Source organism: Sinocyclocheilus rhinocerous, unplaced genomic scaffold (assembly GCF_001515625.1).
Source record: "Sinocyclocheilus rhinocerous isolate Xijiao unplaced genomic scaffold, SAMN03320098_v1.1 scaffold821, whole genome shotgun sequence".
In the NCBI taxonomy this organism is placed as follows: domain Eukaryota; kingdom Metazoa; phylum Chordata; class Actinopteri; order Cypriniformes; family Cyprinidae; genus Sinocyclocheilus; species Sinocyclocheilus rhinocerous.
Window position 1 is genome coordinate 58,858 of NW_015623656.1, and position 13,234 is coordinate 72,091.

A 13,234-nucleotide genomic window follows, 5' to 3' on the forward strand; every position below is an offset into this window, starting at 1 on the left:
TTCTTTTTCAGACAGTTTATCAGTAATCACTCTTGTAGGGCTACATGAAGTGATTTCGCAGCATTTTTTGAACACTGACCAGTTGCATTTGTGGTATTTATTTTCAACAATTCAATAATAAGAAGTTAATATTGTGGTATATATTAGACACAATATTATATTACTTACTCTGCCTTTAACAGTACGAAATCTGAGCCACAGTCAGTGGTAGATGTCCCTCAGAGAACGTCATCTCTAAGTTCTAGTTTTAATCATTTTTTTCTGTGGTAATAGACACCATGGCATAAATTCTGTCCAAACCGGTAACACTATCAATCACACGCATCTATGCAGGCTTCACTCTGAGCTCCTTATCAGTACGCCGTCACAATCGGCATAGTGTGCATGTGCTGTTGTGCTGATAGAACTCCAGCTTAAATTATAAGAGCATATGGGATGCCATCTGCAACCTGACAAAACCGAAGGGAGGTGGAGGGTGATGGTTGAGTCAGAATCACTGTGCAAATCTCACAGATGGTGACCATCATATCTGAATCAGAAACCTCGACAGACTTTTGACTCTACGTCAAGAACACAGCAAGATAGCGGTTATGGGCAAAAAGGTTTAAAAGATCTGAAGAAAGGTATCCGTTACCATTCACATTCAAGTCAATGGGAGTTGCTTGGCTGGCACATACAACCCCCAGGAATGTGCTAGCTTTTTTTTCTTACATGCAGGTTTGATTTTTTTTCTTCCTTATCACTCTGTATTTACAGGATTTCACTGTACTGTATTCAGTAGGTGTAATGTATTCTAAGTTGCTTCAGAAGTATTGCAAGTACTACGTCCAACAATAAAACAGTGCATTGACATACAAAAGGAATTTTATTTTTGGTACTTAAGTACTTCTGTACTTTTACTTAAGTAAAAATCTGCGTCAAGAACACAGCAAGATAGCGGTTATGGGCAAAAAGGTTTAAAAGATCTGAAGAAAGGTATCCGTTACCATTCACATTCAAGTCAATGGGAGTTGCTTGGCTGGCACATACAACCCCCAGGAATGTGCTAGCTTTTTTTTCTTACATGAGCTGCAAATGTAACTCATTGTTCAATATTACAACTAGTTTGTGAACCGAATCTACCAGTTTACTGAAACACGAATAACATGCTTTTTGCACACTAAGTAGTGTAGTTATGGCATCTAACCTTTGATTGTGGGTACTAACAAGTGATGGCATGACAAAGTGAGAAACCGTGAAAGGGGCGTTACCTTGGAATGCAGATTGGGAGCTGGAGATGACAGAAGAGTGTTGGATGGCAGGTGAGACAGGGAGAGATGAAGGGACAGAGTGAGGGAGAGAGGAGGAAGGGGGGTGCTGGCCAGGCCCCATGTCTAATGGCTGGCTAATGTGAGCGGCTCTCAGTGAAGGGGAGGATGGAGGGAGGGATGAAGAGGGGAATGAGGAGGCGGCATCGACGGGGCCCTGCACAAAGTCACTAAACTCATCGTCGTCATCAGGGAAAGCAGGAGGAAGGGTATGAGAGGTGACAGAGGAATGAGATGGCGATGAGTCTGCAAAAACCAAACAAGAGAGTGAGACAGACAAAACACAGATTATGAGTTATGACCTCATAGAGACTGAAAAAATGAGAAACCGTTTTACAAGAACAACAGGAGGGTACTGAATTTCATTAGGTGTGGTGCTGCTATTTTAATATACAAAACAAATGCAACCTTTAAATGAAAATGTCAATGGAAATGTACTTGTTTATACATTTTTCAATTTCTTACTATAATTACTAGCAGGGTCCAAAATTCAAGTCAACATGAAAACAAAATTTACCTTTTTTTTATTTTATTTACTTGACACTCATTTCTGGTCTTACCATGAATGATTGACTAAGAAAATGCTTGTCTTTCCTTTTCTGCGAACATCACTTAACTATTTAAGCATTATTTTAGCAAAGTCTCATTCTCATTCATCTGACTGCAGTCAGCTATGGAACATCCATACCTTACCATCCAATTAATTTCTGCCCCAATTTTTTTTTTAAATACTGTTTTGCTCAAAAATGTCACATTATGGATGTAAAACAAGATGTGAATGTTCAAACCAAATCGGAGTTAAAATTGGCTTTGGTTAGTGAATAAACAGTTACTTGCCAATTGGCTGGTATCAACCAACTGCAACATTACATGGTTTAAGTCCAATCTTAAGAATGACAATCTGACCTCTGACTGATGACGCATGCTATTCAAATCCAAAACCTTTTTTTTTAACATGGTACATTTCAAAAGGTACCATTAGAGGTTTGTATTAGATATAGAAAACTTTCTTCCATATACACTACCATTAAGAAGTTTGGGGTCAGTAATATTTTTTGTGTGAATATCAAAAGTGACAGTAAAGACATTTGTAATGCTACAAAATATTTCTATTTCAAATAAATGATGTTCTTTTGATTCATTCTGAAAAAAAAAATCAATTTTTTTTTAAGCTTAATTAAATATTAAGCAGCACAACTGTTCTCAACATTGATAATAATATGAAATGTTTCTCAAGTGGCAAATAAGCATATTAGAATGATTTGTGAAGGATCAGGTGACACTGAAGACTGGAGTAATGATGGTGAAATTCAGTTTGCATCAGAGGAATAAATTATATTTTTAAATATATTAAAATAGAAAAGATATTTAAAAGTGCAATAATATTTAACAAGATCTCTCTTTTTTGCACTTTTGATCAAATAAATGAAGTATGATGTGCATAAGAGAGAAAGACATTTCTTTCAAAAACTTACTGACCCCAAACAAAAATAGCCTGTAATAAATCTTCATAACCAGTTCATTTTTTTCTCAATTCACCACCAGCAATTGGCAGAGGTGGCAACAAATACATTTTGGACTCTTTCCAAACTAAACCGTTAGAGCAGAAACAGTTGCAGCAGCTGACTAGAAACAGTGAGTGATATGAAGCTCTTCTGCAGGTGTGAGGGGTGAAACAGCCAGTGTGAAGGTGGAGGATAATGCGTTACATGGAGGATAAGGAAACAGCAAACACTCAGTGGAAACATCTGGAGGGCCTCCTGGTGGCTGCTGGGAATAAAACAGCTATTTGACTCAATGATAAAGATGTGGTGTGTTTGCATTGAGACAGAAAAGAAACACTATAAAGGGATAGTTCACTGAAGAAATAAAATTGTCATCATTCACTCACTCTCATGTCAGCCCAAACCTGTATGAAAATGCACAGAAAACAGCATCCAGTACAGTTCTTCAAATCCTCCTTCTGTGTTCCATGGGAAAGGACATTCAGAGATGCGGGTGAGTAAATGATTACAGGATTTTTATTTTTGGGTGAACTATCCCTTTAACAGTGTGTGAGTGCATCCCTGGTAATGTTCTTCAGCGCTCGCCAGTCACTGTGACCTTGTCAAAAGCTGTCTGGGCCACTGATGCGACCCTTGACGTCATGAGCAGGGACTTTAAAAGCAAATGGCCTGAAGGCAGTCAGGCAGCTGGAACGTGTCACTGGATGTACCTGGTTTCTTAGACTGTGAAGATGGTGTTGGATGCATCTTGGCATCTCTGCTGAACCCATCTAGATTTCCTTTGATGGCCTCTAAGGCATCGTCACGACTCTTCTCCCCAGTCTGTACAAAAATAGCAATTTTGTTTTGAGTTTGGAGAAGCTGATATGCAAGAAAAAGTATATATTGCAAAGTTATTATAGTTAAGTAATACTAAAACAAAACAAAAAAAAAATACTTTTGTTACTTCAAATATTTTAAGTAACAGAAGTTTTTATTGGCTTTAATATATTATTCACATATATTTATACACTATATTTTAGATTACTAAAACTAAATTAAAATTAATAAACTATACAGATATTTAATGTTAATTAATCCTACGACAAAAAGACCAACAATAAAATTAAACTAACTGAAATTAAAACAAAAACAGAAAAAATAAAAACTAACTTAAAATATTTAGGAAAAAATATAATAGTATCTCAGTAATACTAAAATAACAATTTGTAAAGCAGACAGTGATACTGCAGCAATAATAACTCAATATTACTTTAATAAACCTTTCAAATATTTATTGCGTTTATATTCCCTATCAAACACTCTATTTGGATGCCAATATATTCTTGGAAAATATATCGTTTAGCCGATATTATCGGCCGATATGAGCCTGTCGCCGATATATCGGTATCGGCGAATATGCCACCGATATGAACATTTTTTTACAGAACATATAACGCAGATTAAATGCTTCTGAATGGTGTAATTCCTTCGTTTGTCCAGCAGAGCGCACTCCATTGTTTGTTACTGGCAACCCAGGTCAGTGTAGTGTAGAGATGCGCGGATGAGCTCAAACTTCACCCGAGTCCGCTGCTTCAAATTATCCGCCCGCAACCCACCCGGCACCTATATTTGATCGTCACATTACAATGATTCTAATTCTTAGTTCTGCACGATGATATGATGAATGGATGGCTCATTTTTAACAGCAGATTCGGTGACGTTAGAGACTAGAGCTGATCTGCGCATCACGGCACACGTCTGCGGCGCATTAAAGCCTGTGTTACAGCCACCGGAGCTGATCACGCGGCCCAGAACTCATTCTTATCACATTGCGCGGTGCGCGTCCGGTGTATGTTGTCTACACTAGATGCAGTAAACTGATGCCTCGTTCTATTTATGACGTGCTGACACAAAGTTCAAATGATTTTCAACAGTCGCTTTGTCGCATCCTGTTGCGGCGCGGACACGGTGTCAGCACAGTTTGTCAGTACAGTCAGTAACGTAGCAGATTGAAAAGCTGTGCTTCCTGCATAAACCTGCCCCTGTTGGTTTGTCAGTATCTTGCTTGCCCTCGTTTAATTTCTTAATTCAAGTTATATATATTTTGGTCTATTTGTGTTAAGTTATTTATAATAAGTGAAGTGAAGTTTACCGTTAAGTGCACTGATGTCAGACTCATTTTGAATAATAAAGTTTATTGTTAAATTGTTAAATACCCTGCCTCCATTACATAGGCCTTTGTGTTAAGTTATTTATAATAAGTGAAGTGAAGTTTACCGTTAAGTGCACTGATGTCAGACTCATTTTGAATAATAAAGTTTATTGTTAAATTGTTAAATACCCTGCCTCCACTATAGGCCTATGTTTGTCACATCATTATAAGTGTTTGATCATCCCCACCAAGATCATCCACGCGTTTGATCATCCACACCAAGTGGATGCTGCACACTGGTGGTGGTTGAGGAGAGACCCCCCCCACATGATTGTAAAGCGCTTTGGGTGTACAACAATACACAATAAAAGCACTATATAAATGCATCATCATCATCATCATCCACATTTGAGTTATCATTGCAAAAAATGTGATTATGTATATATATTCTGTTTATGTAGGCTATATACTGTATTCTATATACAGTACCAGTCAAAAGTTTGGAGACACGAATGGGAAGTGTGTCCAAACTTTTGACTATACTGTACTATAATATAGCCTACACAAAGAATATCGCCCGATATATCGGTATCAGTCTTTTTTTACTCCCTAATATCGGTATCGGCCCCCAAAAAACCCATATCGGTCGGGCTCTAATACTAACCAAGGAATTATTTTATAAATCACAACAGGTCTATTATTTAGAAAGTAAGAGTCATTTTTATATCACATTGACTTGCTCACTTTGGGTTTGACGCTGCTCAGTAGGCGTAGTTTCTGTTTCTGCTCCTCAAACTGTCTTCTCTTCCTGTCCTCCTCCAGCATCCGCTGCTGCTGCTCCAGACGTTTTCTGTGGACACACACTGATCAGAGACGAGTTCCGGTGTACAAACAACTTTCCGGCAGCGTGAATATGTAAAGCCTTACTGATGCTCCTCCGCCATCTGCTTCTGTAGGTCCGCAGGGAACTGTGGCCCCGGGCCCCTCATGCCCATGAACTGAGGCTGACCCATGAACTGCATCCCGGGAGTCTGCATGCCCATCGCCATCCCACCCTAGAAGCACGAGATCAAGACATCCCAATCATGAGAGATTAGTGATTCTGGTGTCCAAATTTTTGATGGCTAACATATATAAATCAAACCTGTATTGGCATGGCACCAGGCATCTGTGCTCCAAAATTCATCATGCCTTGCATGTTGGGCTGCATGACCTGGACCATGGGGAAGCCCTGCTGCTGTTGCTGCTGCATGGGCATCATTCCTGCCATTAAAAGACGACAAGTTTAAGAACATAAATATTGTTTTTTCCATTTAAATGTTATACTGGAGAAATGTATCCAACAAAACGATCTAATGTAAAAAGAGTCAAAATAGACAAAACGTCAGCTGCTTACCTTGTGGTGGTCCAATGCCCCCTCCTACAGGGTACATAAAACTAGAACAAAAAAGACAGACACATTCAATATTGTAGCCATTTACCAGGCTGCCCATTTCAAAGCCCTGAAGCTCATTTCAGTGTGAAGTTAATGTCTTTACACTATTGCCCTCCGCATTCAAGAGACGGAGGAAAATTTTGACTAAAGGCAACCAATCAATCATACAACGGAGAAAACATTTTTGAAACAGCCCAAGTCCATTATTCTAGAAGGTACTTCAAGTCATTGCGCCGCAGTGGAAATCAAATCATTCCAATATTGGCAGTCCATTATGTTGCTCTCACAGGTAAGAAAAATATTAAATAGAATAGATTCCTTATGGAATGAAGCCATGTAGTATGATTTTACCAAAACACTTATGATCAGTGGAAGAACCTACAACAGTAATATAAAGACAACTTTAATAAATATTAGTGATGCTTGCTAGGGACCAAAATTTTCAAGCAAAAATTGGCAACAGAAATATTTAGCAAAAAAAAATTAATTAAAAATAAAAAATTGAATTTGCCTTTTTCCCATGACGCGTTTTGACAACTTGGATGGGCTACGCCAACAGATAAAAATGTCAGCAATGTGGACACACAACAGGTAAAAATGTTGACCAAAAATATCCTAGAGTAGCAATATGTACAATTTATTTTGCTGAAATATCAAGAGGCAGCTTGCTGCCAAAGAAATTTACTACAACTGGTTTAATTCATCACCTGAAAACACAGCATCCTGAAGAGCATTCAGAGTTGAATTACCCCAATTTTGTTTCAGTGTTTTGGTTAAAATAAAAAAAAAACATTTTGGAATATCACTACTTTACCAGCAGGTTAATGAACTTGGTGGCAAAAAATCCCATTCAATTTGAAGGAGGAACCAGACCAAAATCAAGTCGTTTTAGTCGGCTACTAGCGACTGCCGAATTATTATAATATTAATTTAAAAATACTTTAAACAATACCACAGAATTACTATGGTATTTTGTACGTAATAAACTGAAGGGACAAATGATTCAAAAAGCACCATTGAGAATTGGAAAAACATTCTACAGATTTCTTGTTGTATTAAAACTCTTTCATTATTTCACATTTGGTGTCTTAATTGCAGAAGTAACTCATCCAGAGTTAGCCTAGTTTTGTTTGCTTTGCCAATAGTCTGAAATGTGGGCTAACACTCCACTGAGGTTCTCTGGCTCAGAGCGATGTGTTTGTCTGTGTTGCATCTGTTCGCCTGCAGGCTCACGGCTTTGCAGCGCTCACAGAGACTGAGATACAACAGAGGGAGAAGAAAAAATAAAACACTGGATTAAGGCAGATTAACATTCAAAGAGAGATCGGCTGTGACATCAGGGTGGGGAGATCACGTCTAGCCACCATTTTAAACTGTTACTGCCAACATCCATCCATCCATCCATCCATGAGCAAACCTGGTTATAAAACCTGAGAATGAGCTTTACTGACAGAACTTTGTCTTTGAGAAACACATGTAAACAGCAGATTTGATATCTCCATAACACTCATGCAGAGCCTTTATAATGTTGATATGTTTTTGTATCAAAAAAGACTAACTCTCCATCACAGCTCTTAAATCTAATTATATTGCTTGTACATAATCAATTTTAATATATTATTATTAATGAATAAATATTAAGTCAATCCATTAGTTATAATCAAATAAAATCAATCATAACATCTGCTGACAAAAGCTTTTAAATGAAGATAATTTAACATTATGGCAGCAGATGCGCAAATGACTGAACATTAAAAAAAGTCCCACAAAAAAATAAAATAATATGCATCAATAAACAAAGGTGTTGGCAGAACTTCAGGATAAACTTTTTTTTTTTTCAAGATTTACCTTTTTTACTTTTTTCCCCCACTCACTTTCTCTGCCAAAAAAAGACAAATGTGACTGATCACAAACCATAAATCACTCTATATATTCGAGTATTATAACTTGTGCCCGAGCGCTCCGCATCGCAAGTGCAATGCTTTACTAGGTGAGGTATCGAGCAAGTTTACTACATCAGACAAGCCATAACAGCGCTATCTCATGACCATTTCGTACGTATTTCACGAGGTGGCTAATACGTACGAATTTGTGCAACCTCACTCATACGATTTTGTATGATTTGTCTAGACCCCAGTGACGGGTAGGTTTAGGTGTGGGGTAGTTAAATTGATTCAAATTCATACGAATTGGGGAACTCGTAAAATACGTACGATTTAGCAAGGCCATATGCATTTGTACGAATTAGCCACCTCGTAAAATATGTATGAATTCTTGTGAAATCGGGTTGGCCATATATATAGAGCTGGTTTTGTGATGCAATCATCAAATGCAAAGGTCATGCAGAGCAGCACAAAAATAATCTTATTATGTGATTACAATTTGTGTGAAAAGTAATAAAGGTGGATGGTGTTTTATTGCCTCTAGCGTTTATTTCAGCTGAAAACTGCAGTAAAATGGACATACAAGTACGTTTTTTTGAATTTTGCTAAATTTAAGGTAGAGGCACATTTTTCCAATGAGCCTAGGTTGAATACTTAAAGGGTTAGTTCACCCAAAAATCACCCTCAAAGCATCCTAGGTGTATGTGACTTTCTTCTTTCAGACGAATCCAATCGGAGCTATATTCAACATTTTCCTGGCCCCTCCAAGCCTTTCAATGGGGGTAAGCAGGTGTTCGGTTATCAACAGCTCAGAAGACGTGAAAAAGTGCGTGCATCCGTAATAAAACGTCCCTCATACGGCTCCGGGGGGTGAATAAAGGCCTCCTGTAGCGAATCCATGCATTTTTTGTAAGAAAATATCCATATTTCAAACGTAATAAACACTTTTCTCTAGCGGAAGACGTTTAGGCGGATGACGCAAGACGTACACGCGCCTCTGAGAAATGCAGGAGCAAAGGAAACAAAGTTTCCTTACTTTAGCAAAGGAAAACCAGTCTCCTCTTGGCTTATATCGAAATCCTCCGACATTTTTGTTTACAAATCCTCGTTTTGTACTTCTAATTCGTGAACGGTGTTTTGTTTTGTCTCCACATTCGTCACTAATCACGCAAAGCCGACGTCTTACGTCATGCGCCGGAAAGCCTTCCGCGTATGACAGATGGCGGAAGTGATAGAAAAGTGTTTAAAGGATGCTTTAAGTGGGGGTAAAACACAGGTTAATTTTCATTTTTGGGTGAACTAACCCTTTAATATTCAACTTTTTAACCAAACAAACCTCTAAATAATACACGCAGGAGTCCCTAAATCCTTTTTATGGATATATATCCATATTTTATGGATATGTCCTTTATCCTTTTTTTTTTTTCACGACTCACGGATAATCAGCTCTTACCTTCCAGCACTAGATATGGTAATTTGAAAACTGTCAAAACCTTTGTGTTGGCTCCATGTGGTTGGGCAGGCTTATTTATTTAGTGACTTTCAAACAGAATAACAGATTGCATCTCTGACATTGCTGTCTTCAGTCATTTTTTTCTGAACTCTCAGACCTGATAAGCATCTTTCAGGGTGTTAGCAGCAACAATACAGTTACACCTGTTCCAATAAACTCCCTATGCCCTCCACTGCAGCTGTCTGAGAGACGCAACCATATGGAAAATGTTTCAGCCACAGCCACCAGACTAAATCTAACTTCATGGAGCCGTTTCTTCTGCAAACTGCTAAATCCTGTTACATAATTATTGAAAAACTCCATCGAAATTAATTCTTATAAGCAATTTGCAAATTTTCTCCTTTAATATATAGCTTTAGCAGCTAAACAGCATTCAATTTGTCACTGACATCACATGAGCATGTTCCTCATCATTTACAGAAGTGCCAAAAGACTTGAAAAGTCCTTCCATGTAAATTAGGATTATGCTGTTGAACTTTTATTATAACGCCAAAATAAAGCAGCACTATGTAGAGCCCTGTGGTTATTTAGTTTCACGGCAGGTATCAGCATCACCTGGTGCTGCGCCGTTTGAAACTAGACATTCATTATTCAAGCCGTTCAGCAGAGACTAAAGCCCTTTAGGTAAATAAAACATGAAGTTGGTCTTTCGATCCTTTCTGGCAGTAATGTGGTCTACTTTATGAAAACTTTGGTACATTCAAAGTGCCTTACTGGCCCGATATCAAAATCTGTAAGCTCAGTGGCACCCATGAGGGCGATACGATGTTGATCCGGTCAACTATATATGCAAAAAGAAATGCAGCACTGCAGTTACAGTACAGCTATGAATATATTTGGGAGCTGTTAAGATCCTCATCACAGTCAGGAGTCAGGACCTGATGTCTCATCTGCAAACATAAATCATGCTGGTCAGGGTGGCTCTGGTCTGGTCTACCCTTCCTTTTAACCTTGATATGAACCAATAACAATGTGGAGAATGTTTATCATATACCAGGAAACAATTTTGAATGTTTGAATCTAATTTAAGTTTTGTACATCAACATTCAGATACAAGTTTTTGGAAGCAAGGATTCATTGAAAAGTAAAATGTTCTGGACATCAATCAAATCAAATTTGATCAGAATAAACACTTTCAAATATTCAAATTGAATTAGGCATGTTAGAACATTCACAGAGGTTCCTCTGTTGCTTTGGGTTGCATGAAAAAACAAATATACTGCGCTAACAGTGAAGTCTGATTCATGAACAAATGACTCCTACGAAACCGGTTTTATTTTAATTAATCTCTGAAAACACTCACACAATTGGCAGTTACAGAACTCAGAAAGACCTACCAATAATTAACTGAACCAACTCAATAAATCAACATTTGACTGACTTCCTTAACTACAAATTCTCTGAAAATGTTGCATATTTAGGGTTTGTGAAACTTAAACCAGTATCATTACTTGATACTGAACCTGGTTTTCATATGAAAATGCGAAGTTAAAGATAACTGCAATATTATTTACAAAAGAAAAAATATTAAAACACATGAATACGCTTATGTGTAGGTTTTTATATTTGTATTATCTAAAGGTGTATAGCGAAAGGTGGACAGGGCTGCAAAACATTTTGGTATGGGAAAAACAGCAAAGAATTCTGTAGGAAACAATGCGTTCGTATAAAATTGTAGGGCGTCATCAACGATTAGAACGTTCGAACAAACCCACAGACTCCAAAAGGCTGTCTAAGAAGGCAGTACACTAGGTTGAGACACGGCCAACAAATGCCCAATTCTGGGTGGTAGTCAGTCGGCTGACAAGCGGTATAATAATAATGTTCGAGCATCAATATCGCTATGTATCCCCGTATATGTCAAAGGAATAGAAACGAACAGAAACGTGACGGTTGATCATTGTGATGCAGTATGACAAACGTCACATCACCATCACAGCTGACCAGCATCAGCCATTAACACTGCAGACGGTGCGCTGAATAAAGTGAAACTGTGCGGCACCAACGGATGAATTTTCAAACATTCTCGTGAATTAACATATACTGACTTTAGCAGGTGTATACATGTAGACAGAAATAGATAACAGAGTGTTAAAGTGTGAAATTCTGTACCTGCCACCTCCCCCTGATCCGGGCCGAAGCGCCATCTTAAACAGCTCAACGAAGTGACGTCATCCGAGAGGAGAGATCTGCGCAACTTCCGGGTCACTCCACCAGCTGCGTCACCTTCATTACAACAACGTTTTATTGTGTCTTGATCAAGTCTTGAAATAATTGGAAGCACCTAAACTGATACATTTCAGTTCAATACTTTTTATATAGGAATTCATTTTACGTTTCGTCTTAACGTTTAGAAAATGGTTTCTTAATATAATGATAACCGTTGACAATTTTGTAAATTTCTTTAAGTTGTAAACATAAATTTGAGATATTGTATCGTGTGTATCTTACATGTTATTATCATTTCGATGTTTTGTGAATGGCACAGTTTTTGCTCTTGTTCCACCGCCTGCGGTCGTTGTAGTTCCCATATTGCACAGGCGATGGCGCCATTGTAGTATTTGTCCTACAGATCTTAAAAATGGGCTCTGGTTTGTCCCAGGGGGCGCTAAACGTAACTTTGAGCATCTTACAGTTTTTCTGAATTGCTAAAACACTATAAACCCAAATCTCTGAACCAAATTCTCATTAGCTTAAATCAATTTGTCGAATAAAGCACTCTTTCTGCTAAACCTTAAAATTCCCACCAGCAGGGTTAAAACGGGGCCTGAAAAGTTTTGTCTTTGGGTTTCAACAAATAGTCAGTTGTATTTTAAATTTGTATTTCATTTTGTTTTCATTCTATATGCACTTGCAGCCCTGTTACTAAAATGTGGAACATGACGAAATACGTTTTAAAATTCTGATTTGTTTGATCAAGTGTTATTTTAGTGTCATTGATATACTATTATAGTTTTATTAGTATTTCAAACTAGCTTTTATTTTTATATTTTCTGTGTCCATTTTAATTTTAGTTAAAAATTTTAGTAATTTTGTTGTGCTTTGTAATTTTTATAAGGTTTTTATTATTTTTAACATGTCTTTATGGTCAAAAACAAAATAAGATATTATAATTTATTTTATTTTATACATTTTTTATAAGTTTTAGTAATAACCATAATAACACTGATTTGATCTTGGTGTTTTCTAGCAATAAACTTATTAATACATTAATTAATTAAAAAATAGCCTCTAATAAAAATATAGCCTTATAAATAAACTAGATAGATAGATAGATGTTGTTTCTTGAATATCAACAGTTTAAAGATTGTCCCCCTTTTTTGTTATAATTAAAGGAAAGTACTGGAATATTTGTTGAAATAATTGTTTTTTGTAAACATAAGTTGATTAAAAAATTATATATATGCGCACACACACACACACACACACACATATATATATATATATATATATATAT

General features: G+C 37.2%; 1 protein-coding gene across 7 annotated transcripts in view; it reads right to left on the reverse strand.

Moving 5' to 3' along the window:
- The window catches only part of synrg (synergin, gamma), a 52,965-nt gene extending 40,987 nt beyond the window's left edge, over positions 1–11,978 (reverse strand). For 5 of the 7 annotated variants that reach the window (XM_016519297.1, XM_016519229.1, XM_016519154.1 and 2 more), the window contains exons 1-7: positions 11,890–11,978; positions 6,343–6,383; positions 6,091–6,209; positions 5,874–6,001; positions 5,691–5,796; positions 3,523–3,634; positions 1,251–1,553 (exon numbers count right to left, since the gene is read on the reverse strand). In XM_016519297.1, the coding sequence (XP_016374783.1) occupies positions 1,251–1,553; positions 3,523–3,634; positions 5,691–5,796; positions 5,874–6,001; positions 6,091–6,209; positions 6,343–6,383; positions 11,890–11,924 (844 nt within the window). In that variant the 5' untranslated portion in view covers positions 11,925–11,978. The remainder of the gene's footprint in view (positions 1–1,250; positions 1,554–3,522; positions 3,635–5,690; positions 5,797–5,873; positions 6,002–6,090; positions 6,210–6,342; positions 6,384–11,889) is intronic. The other 2 variants (XM_016519450.1, XM_016519374.1) reach the window with 1 other exon arrangement.
- Positions 11,979–13,234: the final 1,256 nt, after the last annotated feature.